Raw genomic sequence first — 22,453 nt, forward strand, 5'->3', positions numbered from 1 at the left:
TTATTATTCAATTTTAATTTAGAATTATACGTTTTTACTTGTAACAAAATAAATTTTTGTGTAAAGAAAAACAAAAACATTAAATGGACGAGAGGCTATTGTATAGGTAACAAACAGAATAAAAATTAATGAAAACGTAGTTTTTCCCCATACATACTAGCTTACTATAAACATGTAATACAAACCTGTTTTATTCACAAATAATACATCATATTTTAATATTTGTGTATACATTATAACAATTTGATTATCACATTAACTCAACCAAATGCAGTGAAAGATCTACCTCTGACAACAGTTACAAATCGATAATAAGATACGTAAGCAGTGAGGCAGCATGGTATAAAAAGTAGTATGTCTTTTTGCAAATAGAAAACAACTGAGTCGAAATGTTTTGAGGTTAGGCTGTTAGAAGTACAGATACGTTCGGGTTCGGACTTTTTGGATATAGAGTTGTTAAGTAAATCGTAGAGTAATATATTTGTAATAACAAATGGCTGATCCAAAGTACGCAAATCTCATTGGCATAGTGAGTAGTTATGATGATATTACGTAAAATTAACTTTAAAGTAATTTCAATTTATTTGTACAAGTTTAATTTTTTTGACTAAACTAGGTTAATATAGGGACGGATATTCTGGTACTTCTTTACTAACTTTATCCATATGTTACCTGCTGTTATTTCATATTAATTCATACAGTTTCTATATGTATGTAACCATGCCTAGATTAGCCTAAAAGGGTTATATAAATACTTCTGGTTCCTAGCTGTTGAATATTAAGGTACTCAGGGCTATTGACCCTGAGTTTCCATCATCAATAGGCTAATTTTAATGACCGTTTTACTTAAAAATTTTGATGATAAACATTCATGTCTTAAATCTATTTTACTGGGTGCTGCTATTACCCATAAAATCAAGACTTCACCTTCAGTGTGAGATGGCTCCATGACTCATACGTTGCTTTTTTAATTGTCAAGCTGTATTTCGTGAGACTTTGGTGATATGCCCCCCAAAAACAGCTTGTTATGCAATATCTATATTTAATTTGCTGACAAGGTAGACTTTAATAAGCGGCTTACACTTGTTATTCGGTTGTTTTTATCGAATTTTTCAATGTTTTTATCCGAAGGAATAATTCATCGTAATTCGATATTCCGATTTCTTTAACTTAGCATATGATTTCAACGTATTAGTTATATTAATTTTTAATGTAAGCAATAAACAGCAAGAAGGGTACTTTGGGATTATACCGACCACACGCAGACATGAATCATTATTTGATATTTTGCTTCTACTGATTACTAGATTAGCGTAGAACAATATTTCGTCAATATAAAACAGGAATTGTCTTATCGCAAACCCCTCTCCATCAGACAGAGGTCAAAGTCCAGCGGTCTACTATATATCGTGATTTATTTATTTACAATCCAACGGCAATATACCAATTTACACTTTACAACAATGGCACATATTAAGAAGAAGAAAAAAACAGCAAAAAACTTAACGAGTAAAACAAACAATTGGATATAACAATAGCTATGCTACAAGATGCTTAACTGTCAATGCAATGCCTTACAACTAAATCTGACATTGAATACTTAAATACTTACTCAACGAAGATATCCGACAACTCTACCACGAATGCTAATAATACGGTGACTAGAAAGTACTACGAATCAGTTAGATTAGACAAAGATAACAGAAAGAACAAAAACAACGGACTTAATAATAACCATAACAAAGCAAAAATAACAGAGCAATGAATAACAAACGAATAAATAACAACACTATAGAATAACAAAACGATAGAGAATGTGATTAATAATGTGTAATGCAAAATGTGATTGCAGTCTCGCCGCCCGTTCAGCTGGTGCGTCGCTTTGTACTTCCGTGTTTTACCCGTACATTTCTCCAAATACAAAAATTCAACAAAAACAAACATTACCAAACAAAAACTAAACTCTTTATTGAAAAAAAACACTCAAAACTTGTTTTTATTCTTGATCACACTCCGCCACCCAAAATGCGAGTGCCTCCGGCCATCAGCGCGGGCTTCGGCAGCAAGTGCTGCCCCACGCTGATGTCAATGGAAGAAAAACATCCCTCGAGATAGTACCTATATCAGTAAAATATCAAATTCTAGAGGGGCTGATCAGAAATATAAATTAAATTGTAATGGAAAGGCAATTATGTACTGTGCAAAAAACTTAAATAATCATGTGATGCCGTGCGGCCTGCCGTAATCGGGATTCTCGAGAAAGATAACATAACAGCGACAACAATACAGATCACAAGTGCTGCCCCACGCTGATGTCAATGGAAGAAAAACATCCCTCGAGATAGTACCTATATCAGTAAAATATCAAATTCTAGAGGGGCTGATCAGAAATATAAATTAAATTGTAATGGAAAGGCAATTATGTACTGTGCAAAAAACTTAAATAATCATGTGATGCCGTGCGGCCTGCCGTAATCGGGATTCTCGAGAAAGATAACATAACAGCGACAACAATACAGATCACAATACCTGGAAATGCTTGTAATTAAAGAGTTGTTTTTTCGTTCTATCATGTTTGTTTCTATAAATTTATATTTTTTGTTCTTCATGCGAGTGTGGTCGGTATAATCCCAAAGTACCGCAAGAAGTAACTAATATTTTTAGACTATGGAAATGGCGATGAATTAGGAAAATATGTGAGATATTTGTCACAAGTGACGAGATTTGTTCAACATGTGGGTTTGGCTCCCGTAACCTATGGGGGAATTCTTCCTCCATCTCACAAAAGCGGTTATTCATTGATATCTAGCAGGCAAGTTATTAATATTGTAAGGTTTCTTTGATATCTAAGTCTAGGCCATAGTTGATTTTGTTGTTTATAATGTTAGTGTAAAATTTTAATAATTTGTCAATCCCATATAATATATCCTTAGGGTTTGTATCTATTTTATTTGCTGATTCCATGTAATTCCCTTAATAAGTTAAAATATTAAAGTTAATCAGAAGGATAAATTTTAATAAAGAATGTTAACAAAACAAATCTTTAGTAGACAAAGACCCTTAAAGATTTTTCCTTCAGAAGTAACATTCTTCTAACATCATTTGATTTAGATTTTTGTTTTCCATTTGTGTTATTGATATCGGTAATCTTACTAATGTAAGATATATTGTTTGTGCTTTTTTTATATAAAAATGTTCATGAAAGTTCACTTTTGGTTTAGAGTTTAATCTCTCGCCAAAATATGAAATGAAATGAAAAATGTCTCTATTGAATACAACGATAAAGCATACTCAATTGGCGAGGTAAATATGCCTTGCAGTCATAAAGGTAAATTCTTTTATTTGTTGTATTACATTTGAATATGTTCAAAAATTGTATATTTGTATTTTTATCAATTTTAGGCCTACGATCAGCCTGATATATATGAAACCAAGGATTTGCCTGAAGCGGACCAAAATGCAGAAATATTTGAAGAGGTAAGTTCCGTATTAAAAATGTAAAGGAAATAAATCATTTTGAATTTTTCAAATTTTTTTATAAAATGGTGCTAAGCTGACTGTACAATAAATTAAATTTACAGTCAAATCAAATCAAAATCCTTTATTGCTCAAAATAACATTTTCATGCATTAGCAACGTCATTAAAGTATACACACAGGGCTAGCTTAACTAACTTATACAGTGTTACATGTTATGCTAAGTATACATAAAAAAAAAAAAAAAAACTATATTTAGTCTACTATTTACAATTTATGCAAAAAATCCTGGACACTGTAAAAGGAACCGTCGATGAGGAACTGTTTTAAGTTATTTTTGAACAAGGTTAAAGAACAATCCACCTTTAAAGCATCTGGAAGTGAGTTGAAAAGTTTAATGCAGTTGTAAGTTACGTGTTTTTGAAAAAAAGAAGTAGAATGTTGTGGAACTGGAATGTTAAGCCGGGTTCTAAGTGAATAATCTGAATTGGTGTTAGCTAGTGTCATAAAGTATTCATTCTTTTTTAAAAAAACTAAAGATTCATAAATAAATATGCTTGGGAAAGTAAGAATGTTGTTGTTTTTAAATACATTTCTACAAGATTGATGCCTACTTAGCCCAAAAATAATCCGCAAAGCTTGCTTCTGCAATTTAAAAATGAAATTGGTTCTGCAGTTCCTTCCCCAAATGGGAACTGCGTAAACAAGATGAGAATAAAAGCAGCCATAGTACAAAGTTAGTAGTAGTTGTGAATTAGCGAAAGAAGCCAATTTTCTCAGTGCAAACAAACACGAACTTAGTTTTTTTACTATTTTATTGATATGCAATTCAAATGTCAGGTTGCAGTCAAGTTGAAGACCTAAAAAGCTCACTGAGTCCACACATGATACCATGCACTCCCCTAGCATTACCTGTAAGTTGTCCACAAAACTACATCTAAGTGTGAAATTCAGAATATGGGTCTTGTCTGTGTTCACAATCATGCCATTTGAGGTAAACCATTGAAGAAGAGCATTGGATTCAACAAAACCATTGATCTCTAAATCCACTTGATTGTGAGCTGTGACCAAAAGAGATGTATCATCGGCAAAAATACAAAGATCTGACTTTTTGGTGCAATGTCTAATATTTTACAGTAAATTATTTAAGTAAATTGTTACAGTAAATATTTTAGTAGCTTGATTATTGCGAATTTTGAGTTAAGCTACAGTTCCCCTTCCTCTTAGTGCAGTGTCTGAAATCTGACGCTGTTACAGATTTGTGGCATAGATTTCTCTGATGTCGAAATGATGTAATGAGTTCATTTTGAGCTCCAGATTTCAGGAGTCAAGTCGTTATCAAGGTCAAACCCCAGACACTGCACAAGAGGAAGATGAATTGGAGCTTAACTCGACATTAATAAATAATCAACACTCCATCATAGCTGCTTTTTGTGTAGCTTGATTGTTATTTATACATTTTTACTAGCTGAGCTAGTACATGCACCTGACTTGGTATCACATGGGATGGAAGAATGTAAGTTAGCAAAATGCTGTTGCATATAATTTAATTACCTAAGATGTGTGCTGACTCACTGGATATTTTAATTAGAGGATATATTTAATCAGGATGGATATCATTAGTATAATAATCAATACAATTGTAAATAAAGTAAAATTTGCTTTCTCAACAGTAACAATTAATTAATTATTAAAATATTTTGTATACTTTTAAATTTAATTACTGAAGTAGTCATCATCTCTAAATTATAAATTGTTAGTAGTTTTTAGTAACATTTAAGATTTAGAAAAACAGGTTTTACAGCATATTCATTGTTGTTTGAAGAAAGGACAACGCATTTTGGATGTTCCACAAATTCAAAAAAAGATAGCAAAGTGTTTGCAGCATTGCCGGGGAAGAAATACTTTACCCTACCTTGCACTTCTTCCCTTGGGTTCATGTTGAAACAAAACACAACAATCACTACCTAGTCCCAATATTGTTATCTTTGTTCAATTGGGTCAGTTTCTAGCATATCAACTTTCTTAATTGTTTCTCAATTTTGAATATTGTGGATAAATCATATTAATGATTATAATTTATTTTAAACTTTTATTGAATGTTGAATACTGCAGACTATTTTAAAAGAAAATTAAGCTAACTAAACTGTTACATCTTACAACAAATTTGTTAAATTCCTACAGTTTTTGTAGCACACATCCTATGCTTCTTGATTTTGTTAAAGTAAAACAGTTGTTTAGTCGAAAGACTATAATGGTGTGGAGGTATGTTTCAAATCTGTCACTATTGTTTCTGAGAAAAGCCTGTGTTTTTGACTAAGTAAAGTATTTTTTTATTTATAAGTCATGCATGATCTAGCTAAGCAGTTATTAGGTGTAACAATTACCTATTGTGAATCCCATAGAATTGTACATCTGGAAGGAACTTTTTTTACAGTTTTATGAAACAACGATTAATTGAGATGGACATGTGATTTTCAGAAAATGTGTCAAATAACAAGTCCTTTACCAGTTGATACATGAAATACGTAAGCCAACAAATTTAAGTCCTAGCTTAAATGTTCTAATAAGAAAGAACAAACATGTCAATTCCTGAAGCAATGTGTATTTGCGGACTGTATTTTTCAGAGTAGTAAAAATGTGGACAATTCAAATGTTTCAATTTTAGAATTGTAGCAAATTTGAACTGTTCTCCTGGTTTCTTGATATTGTATTATGTACAGTGTTCAAATAAGGTGTTCAATTCAAAATTTAATCCACTCTCTGTCATGCTTTTATTTATACCAGTTGAATTTCCAAGAGTGTACTGAAACAGGCAATCTAAATTTGTCTGTCAACATTAGTATTCCATCTCCTTATCCCTTCTACGCAAAAAGGGTCTTTACCATATTTTTATTCAGCCATCACTGTTGCAATGTATCTGTCAACGTAAATGCATTAGGGTTTGTATAATGATTTAGTAATTGCATAAAACTCTATATTTTGCTTATTTTTACTATATTATGTTAATACATTCCATCAAGTATACAGTATACACATTATTTAACTATGTCTATTACGCTACAGTTTTATTATATAAATATCATGGAATTAAAATTATTTTGTCAGGCCTTTGTAAGTCATTTATGTAATTTAGGTTTAAGGATATTTATATCTTTTCACTGTTTATGTGAGGTTTTAATTAATAATGTTACACCGCCCTTGACAGCCTCTGTCTCTGTCAAACAGAAAAGTTGCACAAATTTTATTTACTTTATTCAAATTAATTCATTATGGTGATTTGTTGAATAGTTAATTACAGTATTGTTTTCTGATATTAAATTTTAATAAACTTAAGAACAATTAGAATTAATTAACATCTATCACGTTAATTCATCCAAGAAGTTTGTAAATTTGATTGTAGAACAGTTTTATGAGTTATGTTTGGGATCTACTGAACCCTTGAATACTTGATTTTACAGGAGTCCGATAGTATTGAGCGTCTACACATCAGTGCGTCAACAGCCTTGTCCAAGTTCAAGGGAAAAAACGTTAGACTCCGCCAATGTTGACTTCTCTGATCGACTCAGCCGACGGATTCGCACTGGATACAGTGCCAGGTTTGTACAGTCTTATTTCAAATTAAGATTTCACTTCATTTTATTCGCTGGAGAAGTTCATGATAAGTTGCCGGGGTATCTAAAATTATTAAAATTTAAAAGCTGGATCCAGCCAGTGTGAATGAGTGAAATATAAGTCTGACTATGTGCGAATGTGTAGAGTATGTTTTGTTTGGATATTCATATATTGATGACTGCTATATAATGTGATATATTGCCAAAAAGCAAACGAAGAGGTTATTATTATTAGACTAAATTAATCCAACACTTTTACAGTAAGTGTTGTGGGTCTTTCCTCTACTGAAAGGTTTATGTGTTACCATGCAGTACCATAAGTAAGACAAGAGATTGTAGTAGCCTATTGCCAGATGTAGGCTGAGTGAAAAATCAAGGACTCTACAAGTTGTTGGCAATTGGAACTGGAGGTTTGCCTTTAAAATTAGCACATAAATAATATAACGAAACATAACTTCTTAATGCTTGGAAGACAGACTAACGCAGTAAAGTGCTGAATCGAATTCCACGAATGTCGCCTAACTCACATAAGTATCTACAAACTGAAGTTCTTGACATAAGCGGCCAGTGGCACGACTCAGAGCAGATTTTAATCAAAGGGTACTAAATTTAAAATGTAAACCTCAGGGGATTAAAATGTCTCTCCATAGTGGAGCTTAATTCTGTTGTTAGTAATATCTGAACTTGGTGTAAACCGAAAAAGTTAAAACTCAGTAGAGCAACAATGTAAAAACGGACTTAAACTAAAATATTAATAAATATTTTCAAGGCAAACAGGTGTAACTCAAATGCTTGATTGTCATAATACAGAACACATTCAGATTTTTCATACAAGGTAGGAGTACACCACACCACTTGTTGCTTAGGAGACTTCGATGAGGTTGCATGCAAAATTTAACGTCTATGGATGAAATATTTCTCAAGATATCTGGCTATATAACACATTCACACTTTTATTCGTTAATTTGGGTTTAATAGTAGCATTTAAATAATAAAAGTGTAAATTCTTTTCTTTTTTACTCTATGCAACAAAAAAAGTCGGCAAAAGATTATGTTGTGTTGGGGTAGGTAGACAACATTTGTAAATCACATATGCTTGTATTTAGTTTATTTACAAATTTACTTATTCCTCTAATTTCTCGTTGCCATCATGGTAAGACCAATGTAAAAATATTCACTAACGCTCAGCCAAATCCCTTGGGGTGACATGGGTGATATACGTGATCATCTATTTCAATATTCTTCTTGTAGAAATGGTTTCATGCACAATTTCAAGTCTATAAGCCAATTCATTTTTGAAATATCGACAGACAAAAAATGTTCCAGCCCGTTGAGTGATAGGCTTTGTTAAAGTTCATCCAATAAGGTTTTATTATTACAAAGCCTATTACTTGACACATGGTTTTTGTACTCCTACCTTGTAATTTATGTTAATGTTGAACTTAGGGAGCAAATTTTGAAAATTATTTTGAATGGAATACAATGTTTTTCTTTAACTTACCTCACTCTATACATACGAGGTGTGTTCAAAAAGTATCGTGAATTTTGAATTTTCGCAGGTTACATATATACAAATTTCGTGGCGTTATGTTGGTACATATGTCTCTCACTTATGTTGACAATTTCGGCCATTTTGAATGTTCAGTTAATTGTTGACAGCTGCTTTGCTTGCATGTGTTTTGGTTCGTCTTCGATTTTTACCTATTCAAAAAAATGGAACAAAGAACGTGTATCAAATTTTGTGCGAAAAACTAAATTAAGTGCGCGGATGCATTCCGAATGTTGACTGTGGCATACGGAGAAGCTACTTTGGTACAAAATGTTTTCAGAAGGCCGAGAATATGTGAACGATGAAGAGCGTGCCGGACGCCCAAGCACTTCTACAACAGACGAAAAAATTGATGAAATGAAGAAAATGGTATTGGCCAATCGTCGAATCACCGTTAGAGAAATTGCCGAGGACCTAGGCATATCGATTGGCTCGTGCCATTCGATTTTAATCGATAATTTGGGCATGAGACGGGTCGCCCCAAAATTGCTCAATTTCGATCAAAAACAGCATCACATGAACATTGCTAATGAGATGTTGGAATCTGTCCGCCATGACCCGAATTTGCTCCAAAGAGTCATAACTGGTGACGAATCGTGGGTTTATGGTTATGACATGGAAACCAAAGCTCAATCATCTCAATGGAAGCTGCCGCACGAACCAAGACCGAAAAAAGCACACCAAGTTCGGTCGAATGTGAAAGTTTTGCTTACAGTTTTCTTCAATTGCAGGGGCGTGGTGCATCATGAGTTCTTGCCACAAGGTAGAACGGTGAATAAGGAATATTACCTGCAAGTTATGCGCAATTTGTACCACGATAACGCCCCTGCTTACACATCGCTGCTTGTACACGACTTCTTGGCCAAAAACAACACACTAATGATACCGCAGCCACCGTATTCCCCAGATCTGGCCCCCTGTGACTTTTTCTTGTTCCCGAAACTGAAGAGGCCCATGAAAGGACGACGCTACGCCACGATTGACAAGATAGAGACGGCATCGAAGGAGGAGCTGAAGAAGATACAAAAAAATTATTTTTTGAAGTGCTTCGAAGATTGGAAAAAAACGTTGGCACAAGTGTATAATTTCCCAGGGGGATCACTTTGAAGAGGACAAAATAGATATTCACAAATAAATAAATAATTTTTGAAAATACACAAAATTCGCGATACTTTTTGAACACACCTTGTATATGTTTTTTGTTTACAGTATTTAATACAATGGATCAGTGAAAGCTTTATGTAATGTAATGGCCAGCCTTAGTTCTAAATAGAATGGTCTGCTATATTTACAATGTAGGGGTATGCCAGGCCATGTGTTGCATGATAGCCTGCAGTAAGGATAGAATTAAAAATGTACAGTGTAATCATGTCAAAGGTTGCTGCTGACTGGCATGCTGGTCAATGGGGAACAATCATTATCATCAAAGTCGGTCTTGTCCATGTAGAAATAGTTTTATGCAAAATTTGTTCTCGAGATACAAAAAGACAGACTGAAGAAAGATTTAGTCACCTGCTTCGGTGATAGGTTACATTGATGTTCAGTCAAAATTACCTATTGAATCATATGTCAAGTCAATGAATGGATTACGAGCCTAATGCGTTTGTGACTACAGATCCGGTGACTGGGAGTTGGCCGGTGAAGGGGAGAAGGAGACGGCTATCCAGAAGTACCAGCGGCTACAGTGTGAGATGAGGGAGCTGCTGGACGAAGTGGCAGAGCTAAAGGTCTATATTATTACTATATAATCACTTGAACTTAATGTAATAATTATCAGTGCAACATCTATTAGTTATCTATAAACTAAAATATATATTGATTAAATAAATATACCTTTAACGATTAAATCTATAAATATAATAGAGGATGTTTGTATATATGACATTGATAGACTCAGAATCTATTTATCCGATCATTATGAAACTTTTTATGTATATATATTTTTCCATGGAGAAGGTTTATATGCTATACCCATTGATGTAACTTGCCAGTAGGCGGTGCTGCAAAATATAAAGATTTTCAAGGTGCCTGCACATTATAAACTGCAATTACAAGACAGTTATGTATATGAAATAGCCAAACACTATTTGAAGTCACAAGGTATAATATATATTTGTCTTTAAAATAAAATTCTGGTTGAACTTAAAGCTTGAGTGTTAGACCATTTCAATAAAGTACATGTATGTGTACAATGGCTATAAACATACACTTTTGACAGATTTTCTTGATCATGGCAACAAGGAAAACAAATTGTATAAAAAAAGATACAATTTACTTATAATTATACTTTTAAAACTTTTAGTGGCTTAATGTGTATTTTGTTTTATATATGAAAAAAGAAGATAAGCTACTTAGATATTCTAAAAACTATGAATCTAAGTTTCATTATTTTATCTTTATACTGTAGTATTTTGGTTGACATGGCCTGTTCATTATATGAACTGATTACGCTTTTTGTGATAACACAATAATGTTACAAAAATAATAATCAGGTTTTTTTATCAGAGAAATAAAATTATTATGAGAACCTTTAAACATGTTTGTAGTTTATATAAAGATAAGTATTAAATTTGCTTATGGCTGAATGTTTGCCTACCTAACCAGAAAATTAGTAATTCTTACTGACTTGGAGGGGGAAAAGACACAAAACAAATTATTGTATTGTTGATTTTAGTTTGATTCCATTTTAACCTGGGTGCACTTTTCTAACTAGTCTGAAAGGATTTCCTGTGCCCGGCTGATAACCATGTTTTTTGCAGTCCACACTATGTTGTTGCACCATTTAAAATAAGATAGCTAAAGTAGTATACTTATTTAATTTTAATACCTACATATTAGGTTCACTAGTGAAAATGTACATGTTTCAAAAGTAAACAATTTAGTACAGAAACAAAGTGAATTAAAATAATCGTACATTTTTCTCTAATGCAATTAAGAAATATTTTTATGCTAACTTTCATTAAAAGTAATTTGGAATATTGAATTCATGTGTACAGGAAGTGGCCAAGGATGAAAGCAACAAGCAGCCGTGTACAGCTCTCAGTAGACAGGTGGAGTCGCTGGTCAAACAGTTGACGGAACTGAGACTGGAGGAGAAACTGGGCTCGGAGCTGGTCGGCAGTTTGACAGATCCTCAGGGAGCTCAGTTCAAGTAAATACCGATTAATGTTGTTACCAAGTCCCAAGTGTAAAGAATTCTAAAAACAGGGAAATAGCTTTTTGGTCAGATAGAAGATTTGCATTGTATACAGGATTCCTTTTTTAAATGAGCCCCCACTATTGTGGATCACTGTTGTGTTTTGATTTTCAAAACTGTAAATCTGACAGGAAATTTTAGATTGGCAACCTTTCGTTGTTTTTAGACACATTTAAAGATAATTACATCAATCACAGCCATTTTCCAATATGGAGGTGAATTTTGTTTTCTCTTATCGAAAATCCTACATTTTATTATTTTTGATTGAGAAAGTATTTTTAAAGCTTTTTATTTTTGACAATTTTTTTATATTTCCCTTATCATCGGAGATATGAAAACTCAGAAGTGTTGAGGTTCTATAATGGAGTTTAACATTATCATTTAAACCTTTACAATCAGCATCAAATTCATGCGATTGTCCTCTCATATCGCCATGCCACAAATGTGGCTATGGGATATTCTCTGTCTCAGGTCAATGATTTTAGATCTCCTATCCCTAAGCTCGGCGGGGCATGCCCTAGTGGCCCTTGCTGTTTTGCCGTTTAGCTTGCCAGACTACTAAGTGTGGCCTACTATATTATGCAGATTTAAATTTAATCCTTATCCAGTTGTGGATAACTAAATTAATATTTCTCTATGTGCAGCACATTGTAGTACACATCGTTCAGAAATATTTTTTATCCGACTGTCAGTGTCACTGTAGCTGCTATAGTGTATCCTATCTATTTTTATTTAAAACAGATAAACCTGTAACTTTAATTGGATAATACTAGGTTTGTTTAAAAGCATATAATGTATAGGCTATTGATAGCATTTTAACCTTAAAGCTAATTAACTTTGTAAATTATTAGGAAATTTATTTAAATTCAGCCATGTGATTGACGCAGAACACAGCCGGCCTCTGTGCGTGGCCCGGCGAGCTCAGAGAACAACCACCTGAGACTAAAACCGAGCTGAGTGAGAAAAATGTTTTGGCCACAAAAGTGGCCTCATGATCACAAAGGATTAATATTTTAACCCTTTTAATACCTTCCTATTGTGATATACACTTCTGTTGGTTTTTTTGAAGAATAGGTTAAATGCTTAAGTAATGCAAATTGGCTTTTTGCTGTTAGACTCTGACTCCTTTTGTTTCACCAAATATTCATACCTGGAGTAGCTAGATCCTTACTGAACTTAGTTCTTAGATCTGTTATTGTTATATTCCTTCTAGTGAAGATCATATGGCTGATTAGGAGAATTCTATTGATAATGTATCCTATATTATAATATATGAATACTATATGATCAGAATTCATTGGCACAGGTGTTGTGGCAATACCACAAGCAGTTTTGCTCATAACACTGGGTGCCTACAGCAACGAAGTATAGCCGACTGTTTGCAAGGAGGATGGCATGCAGAGCGATTTGCTTCTACAGTTTTGTCCGATTTAGATTTTGTACAACTTATCCTCTTAACCCTCTCACGCATGATAGTGGCCGTCTGCACTCGACCCGCCCTTCGTGTTAACAGCCAGAATCGACCAGTAATGCGCAGTTAAATTTGTTGTGCGGCTAATTAACAGATTTCGGTGTAACTATTTTGATTCTCAATTAGATGTAACGTAACTAATCAATGTAAAAAAGAGCATAACCATTATTCTAGAATTGATTAACTTTGTGTTTACACAATAAATATTAATTTGGTTTAAGCTTTCATCTAAGTGAAATTGATCATGAATTACACAGCAATGTACATACCATTTGTTCAAGTAACAGTGAAAATGTATTGTTAAGAAAACAATGCAGTAATTGAAAACAAGACTTAACAAGATTACATTGACATTTATGGTAATATAAGCAATCAATGAAAAAATTTGTCTGTCAAAATAAAAGAAATATGTTTAAATTTGAATACAATGTGCAACTGTAAACAAAGAACAAACATTCTTTAATTCTCAACGGACAGTCCCCGAAAATGTTTGCTAGGAGTGGAAAGGGCCACTGCAATTCATTTGGCAGAGGGTTAATAGCAAATTAGATAGAAATGTTCTGAAAGTTAGGAATTAATTCGACTCTTTGTCCTATGCATTTTATGTCTGTTTTTCCTAATGTTTGGAAATGAATGTGTATAATGTTGGTATCCTTGATACGGGTTTACTAAGAAACAAAAAACGTGGTTATGTTAAAATTTGTTGTGATTTCTATCCATCTAGCGTAGTTGTAACTAATTTTACAATATTATTGTGCCAAAATGTTGTAAATTCATTCAAATGTTGTTAGGAATATATTTACAGACAAATAACCATAGAGCCATTACAAAATGGACTTAAAAAACACAAAATATTTTTTCCCACAGACACATTCCTTGATCACTTGTTTTGTAAAATTTCAGAAATACAAATGTCTTGTAAATACAAAGAACGTTTAGTGTTCCCGAACATAGGCTATGAATGTGGTCTTAACACAAACAGGCCCTTCTTAATTATTTTTATAAAACTAGCGGGCCCGGCGCGCTTTGCTGCGCATTTCAATAATTTTTTGCAAAAGTTGCCCGCGGCTTCGCACGCAATTTCCCGTTGAAAACAGTACACTATATTCACTTATTCTTTTTCTATCACATTCTAAACATTGCTGAGATAATTGATAGTCGTTCCATCGTGAGCCTCTTGGGCGTATTATGAAGGTATGTACCATATTCCTGCCTCTATCTAGCTGTTACCCACGGCTTCGCACGCAAATCTTAAGAACCGAAGTCCTTATATTACTTAGTAAATTTTTTTTTTTACTATAATAAATTTTAGATTAAATTAGTTATATCTCCGATGCCACGATTGAGCTTGCTTTGTTGTCTCGATCGAGAGAATATGTACACACGGAGTTTTGAGAACCATACTTCTGTCAAAAAAAACAACTAAGGTTGATTTTATAACATTCTTTATATTTGTAGCCAACGTAAGATAGTAATTATGATATCTGCATTACTCTTCTGATCAAGCATGAGCATGGTTTATATTAAATAAATATTGCAGTTAAAGGTGAATTTTTACGTCAAATTTGAATTGTATTATCTGGATAGTAAAGTCTATGTTTAACAGTGATTGCAAAAACAGTTTAAACAAAATTTGTCGTTTCTCTTAAGCTTACTCTATGCTTTAAAACTATAAGTGTAATATATGTTTACAAAGAACAGCTGATTAAAAATTTGAAAAGACGTTAACATATGTTTGCTGCAATGCATTTCTTATGGGTATTTCTGTAACCAGTGGGGCGGAATCCTGAATCGGGAAAGGGATGGGCATAGCTTATAAACCTTCTCCGTGGAAAAATACATATACGTACAAATTTTCATCATGATCGGTCCAATAGTTCACGATTCCATAAAGGACAAACATACAAACATTCATTTTTATATATATAGAAGATAAATACTTAATTAAATTCAAGTATGGTGAAAAATTATTTGCAAGTTCAACTAACATTGCACAGTGTTGCACATTAGAAGAGAAATAATTGTATGGTTAGGAATGGCCAGCTCACGGAAGTCACCCTGCAAGTCTAGGGTTGGTGTATCAAGCAGGCCTACAGCAACTCAAGAAATCAAACACTATGCCATCAGAGAAGTGATCTGTTGGTAAATGACTTGATGTCTACATTATGACTTGTGCTTAACTTAACCCTTTCACTGCCAAGAATAATGTTCTACATTTATATTAGAAGTTCGAGGTCTTTCACACACAAGCCTCGTCACAGTACCAGCTTTTGACAGAAATTTAATTTCTTTGAAACACATTTTAACTACACTATTTGCTTTTTATAAAAATAATTAATGATAATACTTTATTATTATACTTTTTTATTTAATTATAATACTGACCTTAATGTCAAGTTTATGTGGAAACTCACAAGCAGCCCTTTAAAGCATTGATGTAACTTATGTATCCATAGTAGCCTGTATTTTGTATTGTATAGTTTATAGTACTGTGTACCTTTAGGACATAATTTTCATACATTATGTCTTGGTTGGTGTTGTCTTGTTGATCAACATCTTGTCTTGTTTGTCTGCTAGGTTTCAGCACTTACCAAACAAGTTTCAAATATATAACTTTTGCAATTAATTGTGGAGTTTTTACTCAGAGGTCTGTATAGTTAGTGCTCACTTCCTCCTCTTCCACGGTTTCCATAAAAATGATTTAAATTCTTTTCTTGTTTTCTATCAAAGTTTGTATCTTTAGTTGGTTTAGTATTTAGTAGTGCAGCTTAAAGGGATAGATTCATAATTTTGTCACTGATTATCCCTAACATGCGAACGAACATGTCTAGACTGATTCAATCTCTTCATTTCTCGTTATCTTAATTTGTTCATGTGTAGCGTGGCTGGTGATGTATCTGACAAGTTTGTTTGCAGGAAGCTGTTGTCTCAGCTGGAGCAGTTTCAGGTGTCAGAACAGCGGGAGAGAGGTGGTCAGGGGGAGGGAGGGGATGCTACAGTCAAGTTCCAGCTGACACTGCGGCCTGGCCATGCCCAGCTGGCACAGACGGCACGATTGGCAGACCTGGAGCAGCGGCTGGCACGGGTAGAGCAGGCTGTGGGTGCCACACCCGCAAAACTGGTGGGTTGTCATATTTCTCGTCCTTACAAAGTCCTAAGACCCGCCAAACTGGTGGGTTGTCATATTTCTCGTCCTTACAAAGTCCTAAGACCCGCCAAACTGGTGGGTTGTCATAGTTATCGTCCTTACAAATTCTAAGACCCGCCAAACTAGTGGGTTATCATATTTCTCGTCCTTACAAAGTCCTTAAGACTATATTAAAAACAATTTTAGATCCGTAAAACGGTTCATCTTCATAAGAATGTACTTTAATTGTTCAGTTTGGAATCTGTCACTCAAATCTCTTCTACTATAAAACCAAGGAGTTTGAGATATCATCAGTCTGTCCTGTCAGGAGACAGGCAGGTCATATTTACCGTCTGTACATATGAGTGAGGCAGAACCAACAGTCAGTGTTTGATCACCAAGGTCCGTGAACCCTGTTTGTATAAGAACCAGAAAAATTAAGTGTACTTTTATTTCATTGTAACAAACTGTAAATTGGTACCTAATAAATTAGTCTTAGTCAAGGGTGGTCAGAGATTGCAGCTGTTTGTGGCAGTCAAAGATTGTCTTCCAGACATCTATTCAAACATTACGTAACTACTAAATTAATTACCAACCGGTTTTGGTGGGTGATAGCAAAGATAGCTACTGAGTTACTTAAAATTCCTGTCATGATTACTACAGTTTATTGAGTAATGTAATAAAACACTAAAGAACTGACTTTTAAAACACCCATTTTATTCAATAAATGAATTTTTATCTTATAGACATAAACCTAATTTGATAACTGACACAAGTAAATTTGTTTTCTTTCTAATTATTTAATATTGTTTCTTTGACGCTAATGCCATTCTCTATGAATTGTGCAAATAAAGAGCTATTGTCTAATTATTAGTGAGTTAAAAAAAAAATTAGTTAGTGAATAAATTAAATTCATACGTCATGAATTCATTGAAAACCGAAGTTTGCCACTGTTAAGATCATAGCAGGCCTCCGTCTCAAGCTTAAAACTGTTGGGATTGCGTTACAGTCGCGGTTGGGGGTGGGAGACCACTCGTTGTTGTCTACAGCTCAACACTTGGCCAGCCGAGCTGCCCTGCTGGACTCTGCACAGTTGGATGCTGCAGAGAGCCGGTTATCCACGCTACTCACCAAGCTTGACCAGGTGGCTGAGAAAACCGCAGCAATAACCGGTTCCAGTGATCCCGACAGGGACAAGAAGGTAATAAATACCATTTTAAACTGTTTATAATTCTTGGATGTGTTCTACAGTGGTTTCTATTCCGAAAGGAAGTAGCCTCTCTCCTTGAAAAATGTATTACATAAGTTAAATTTAACATGTTATGTTTTAATAATTCAACACACCCATAAAATTTTAAAAAGTCATATTTTTTCAGATGACATTAATTAAAGACTAAGTAGACTAAGAAACAAGAAAAGATACTTTTCCTCTCTGTGTTCATAAGTAATTAATATTAAAGTAGAATTAACTTAGTGTTATCCACTTTTAATATTTACATGCATTAAAAGGAGTTAAATTTAATAAATTATTAATAATTTTATTTGCGGAAAAAATTTGAGTAGTGATTAAATTAAAACTTAAACCTCATGCTAGGTATGCTTTAAAATTAGAAATTTTAATAATTCTATCTCTTTATAATGTTTATGCAGAAAAATATTCATTTTTTGCAAAGTTAACAATAAAAGATTTGTTAATATTATTAAAAAAACAGTATCACTGTCCAGTTCATTAAGAGTGTGTAAAAAGGCTCTTATTACATAGCACAGTTATTTACTGATTCATCTAAACACATAAAAATGGATAAACCATTAAAAATTCATAAGGCAGATTAAAAATGTTATAAGTTACTTTTTTATAGAATTTAGCAGAATTTCATACTTCACGTGTTCCGTTAACATAATGTTACCTGCTAGAATGATAGTCATACTTCTAAAAGTGAATCAAAAAAATGTTTCTGGCACCAGACATCTTATTTTTCTCAAGGCTGCTTTAGGTTTTGCTCTCCAATATTCCATTTTAATAATCCAACTAACCAAAAAGAAGTAACTACTAGTGTACGAGACATATAAATGCAAGCTTAGTTGTTTTGCTTTATTATTTATTAATAATAAGATATAAGAGATATTAATTAACAGTTTTAATACTTGTGTATTGCAAGAACCTAATCTTCATATACTTTTGCAAAGTTTAAACAATATATATATCAGCCCTAAGAGCATTAAACAACAGTTTATTTGCCACAACCTGATTCAACGATATGGCACGTTCTGTAACTAATATTTAATTTTACTTACTTTTACCTGGCATCTGCAGAACATCTTGAAAAACGAGATTTATTTTAGTTACTTAACTGAATTGTTCAACAACTAACCATGTGACATCTTGTTCAGATAAACGAATTGTACGAGCTGGCTAAGAAAACTGAATACCTCTCCCAGATCCTGCCTCAGACCTTGGAGCGGATGTTGGCTTTACAGGAACTGCATCAGCAAGGTCAGTATCAATCAGGTGTTAACCTTTTCTGCCTTTCTCCTACAATTTGTGATCAGCCACAGAGACAAAAAAGTTCACCCCTAATAGAAAATTAACGATTTTAAAATACTCACAGTTATTTACTTTTAAAGAAATTTGGGTTATTATAATTTGTGGCGAAGTGTATTTGGAAAGTAAGTACCGTTTTGAAAATAAAACTAGCAAAACAATGTTTTTCCAGCCAATTTTATTTTTACGTAAAAAAGTATATCTTATACCACTTCTCAACATAGTTTCCCCCACTGTTCAAAGGCTTGTAGAGGGTCACTATCTTTTCCATACCTTCTTCATAGAAAGTTCCTGCAAGTGACTTGTCAGCATTTTTCACCTCATTGTCGGATTGCTTGATCACCTAGCTTATGCTTCATACAAGTGGTGGTGATACATTACCATGGAGCAACACAATTCCTTAACCGTTCATTCCTTTTGAATTGCACATCATTATATTTTTAGTCTCATAATAATGTGCCGCATTGGTTTTACCTCTGGGAGCAAATTAATCCTTCACAATTCGTCACTTAACAAAATCATCGTTGACAACAGATGTCCGACCACTCCGAGCCTCACTGTGGACATTTGTTCAACCTTTAATAAACATTCTAACATACTTCACTGTGAACATCTGCAACTTGATGATAAATTTCAGCCAGATTTACATTCCTCGTGTGTAGAAATCAAATTACATCAAGAATTTCACAGTAGGGGTCAATACTTGTCTTAATTAATTATTTAAACATTTTAAATGCGCGCAGTTTACTAAAGACGAATAGTAAAGCAAGCAAAATGGTGCCAGTGGAGAGCCAGTGATCAAGGAATACTAGTGCACATACATGGAATACCTACTACTGCACTGCGGTACAATGAAACAGTACTTAATTTCCAAGTATGACTTATTAAATAGGAAAATTATTAGAATTTTTGCAGTGGTTTGAGAACAAGACTCACCTAAATCCCAAATTTTACTTTACTTATTTAAGGAAGTTCTTAAGTATTTGTGTCAGTGAGCAGGTCTTTGTTTTACAGCAGTTTAATATTAAGATAAATTTCAGATCACTGTGTCTATGTAAAATTTGTGACTGTGTTATGATTATTTTTATATCATCTCCTATTTTATGTTTGGTAATTGTGTTCATGGGTAAAAAGTGTATGTAGTTTGAATCATGCTTATGATTGTCAACCCTACATATGTTTCTGTACCTCGTGTTCAAAGTTTACCTCCTAAAGATATGGCATTCTTAAATACACCTTCTGTCATTTACTATAAAAATAAAATTTAAACAAAACTAATGTGATAAAATTCAAAGAACTTCCATTTTGGGGGATGTTCAGCAAACTTTCCAATACATTTCTTTGTTTTGTTGTGTGTTTTTTTTTGTTACATTGCTGGTTATGTGTCCAGGAGGAGAATTCGGAAAGGCACTGAGCGAGATGGAATCAGTTCAGGTGCAGCTCATGGCTAAGATGAGATCGAATGGTGAAACTCTAGCGAGCGTTGAGGAAGGACTCAAGACAAGCTTTGCTACAATCAAAGCTAACATGGAAGCTCTAGACGGACGTGTCAAGGCTCTATCCACCAAAAAATAACAATAACACCATAGTCGTTAAGCTTTATATGTGATTTATATTTATTGATTTGTGTAACTTTTAATGCGTTAAGTCTTGTAACATTTAAAACCAAGCTTTTTAAAGATACTTATTTCAACATGAATTAACAACAGTTACAATAACTATTTCTAATTCTGTTCTCGTGGATGTCCGTAAATTTCTGTGCTACAATTTACATAATTCTTTTTAAATTATTCAGTGCATTGTTTTACATGTACAGGTAGAATGTTACAGATATTATTTTGTTGAAACTTCTCGGAAGTTACATATTAAGTTTTCAAGAGAAAATTTCCGCTAGATTGGGAATAAACTTATCAAATTTCAAAGAGAAACGTCAACCAGATTAAATAATTTTATTACAAAAATATTGTTATGGCCTGTACTTGGACTTGATTATTTTTTAACTAGATGTGTTTCCAACTCAAGTGCTATATAATGAGGAGTGCCATAGACACTGGAGTTCAGATCGTGTGTTTATGTAAACTTGGGAAAAGGTTGTGGTGGTAAATGTTATTTTAAAAATCCAAATTATTGTTGATAATGAATGCCTGAAACCCTGCTTGAAGGTGGAGTTTATTTTTGCTACTATTAATTTTATGAATTTATTTGAAGGTTATATGTAGAGATTTATTTTTTATTATATGTTTATGCTTGTTAACTCTTTGTACGCTGTAAAGAAATTAATCACTTAATATCTTTGCACTGAATACAAAAAGTAACTATTTAAATTTATGATAGCTATTTTTTAGTTTGGTTGGTATGCAAAGTAATGAAAACATATGTTATTTCAAACATTTTTATTTTTATAAATTTTATTGATGTTCAATACAGTAATTGTAATAAACCAAATTCATTTTTTTACCATAATTACATAAAGTTAAAATTATAGTTGGCACGGTATTTATTTTAAGGCGAAATACAAAAGATAATAAGAATATAGAAAGGTACTAAAATCAAAAAGGCACATTAAAATTGGCTTGAAGTATGATAAATTACAAATAAGTTTTGTTATGAACTAAGAATTATATAATGTATTGTTCTGAGATACTGTGATTTATTCTACTTAGAAAGAAATAGCGAGATATTACGCTTAAATCGTACAAAGGGTTAAAAAAAAACCTATGGGCAAGATTTTTTTAATGCAGTAAAAATACGCATATTGTGTATTTGTAGTTTGTTTGCAATATTTTCACAGTAATACCCCATTAATTTAGATTAATATTTTGAATAAAAATATAATGTGTTAGTAAAAACTACAATACACAGACGAGTGGATGCAGTTGTCAAAAGTGATATTATAGATGTGATCTAGCAATGTAAATTGACTAGGTTCTATATCTACTTTTTACTACACATCTGCAGTATTGAAATTTCCAAATTAATGAGTTTTTACTGTATTAATTGTTATTTTTTCTGAAATGTATCTAAAAATAATTACATTTTATGAAGACAGTTTCTATGCATGTTCACCAGATTGTACATTCTTTACACTCCAAACCTTACTTCAAATGTTTGTTAAAGAGAGGCCAGTTGTATTAAAGCCTTTATTATCTTACTAAATTGCTCTTTATTTATTGCCATTGTATGACCTGATAAGTTACGCTTGTAATGTGTATAAGGTTGTTTGGTAATGGTTCCAATTAAAAAAAACACGTGTTATAGTCTAGGAGCCTGTATTTGCACACAACCTGGTTTTTCTTGAAATTGATAGCAGAATTTTACCCCTAAGAAAGAGATCAATTTTCAGCTGAGCTAGACAAGGCCAAAAATGGTTATCAAGAGTTAAAAACATGAAACAATAATTTTTTCAGATCAAAATTTTGAAAGCTTGACCAACCGTCAGACAAGTAAATAATTGTTAACTCGGTGTCAGCTAACCATA

The 22,453-nt window shown here is 33.1% G+C and overlaps 1 protein-coding gene across 1 annotated transcript; it reads left to right on the forward strand.

Moving 5' to 3' along the window:
* Positions 1–370: 370 nt before the first annotated feature.
* On the forward strand, positions 371–22,131 carry LOC124366153 (dynactin subunit 2). The gene is given in 10 exon segments (XM_046822476.1): positions 371–529; positions 3,403–3,477; positions 6,938–7,000; positions 7,002–7,075; positions 10,255–10,366; positions 11,636–11,790; positions 16,223–16,427; positions 17,443–17,634; positions 18,825–18,927; positions 20,366–22,131. Coding segments are annotated over 10 exon segments (1,200 nt in total). The 5' UTR covers positions 371–493; the 3' UTR covers positions 20,551–22,131.
* The last annotated feature ends 322 nt before the right edge of the window (positions 22,132–22,453 follow it).

This window comes from Homalodisca vitripennis, chromosome 7 (assembly GCF_021130785.1).
Source record: "Homalodisca vitripennis isolate AUS2020 chromosome 7, UT_GWSS_2.1, whole genome shotgun sequence".
In the NCBI taxonomy this organism is placed as follows: Eukaryota; Metazoa; Arthropoda; class Insecta; order Hemiptera; family Cicadellidae; genus Homalodisca; species Homalodisca vitripennis.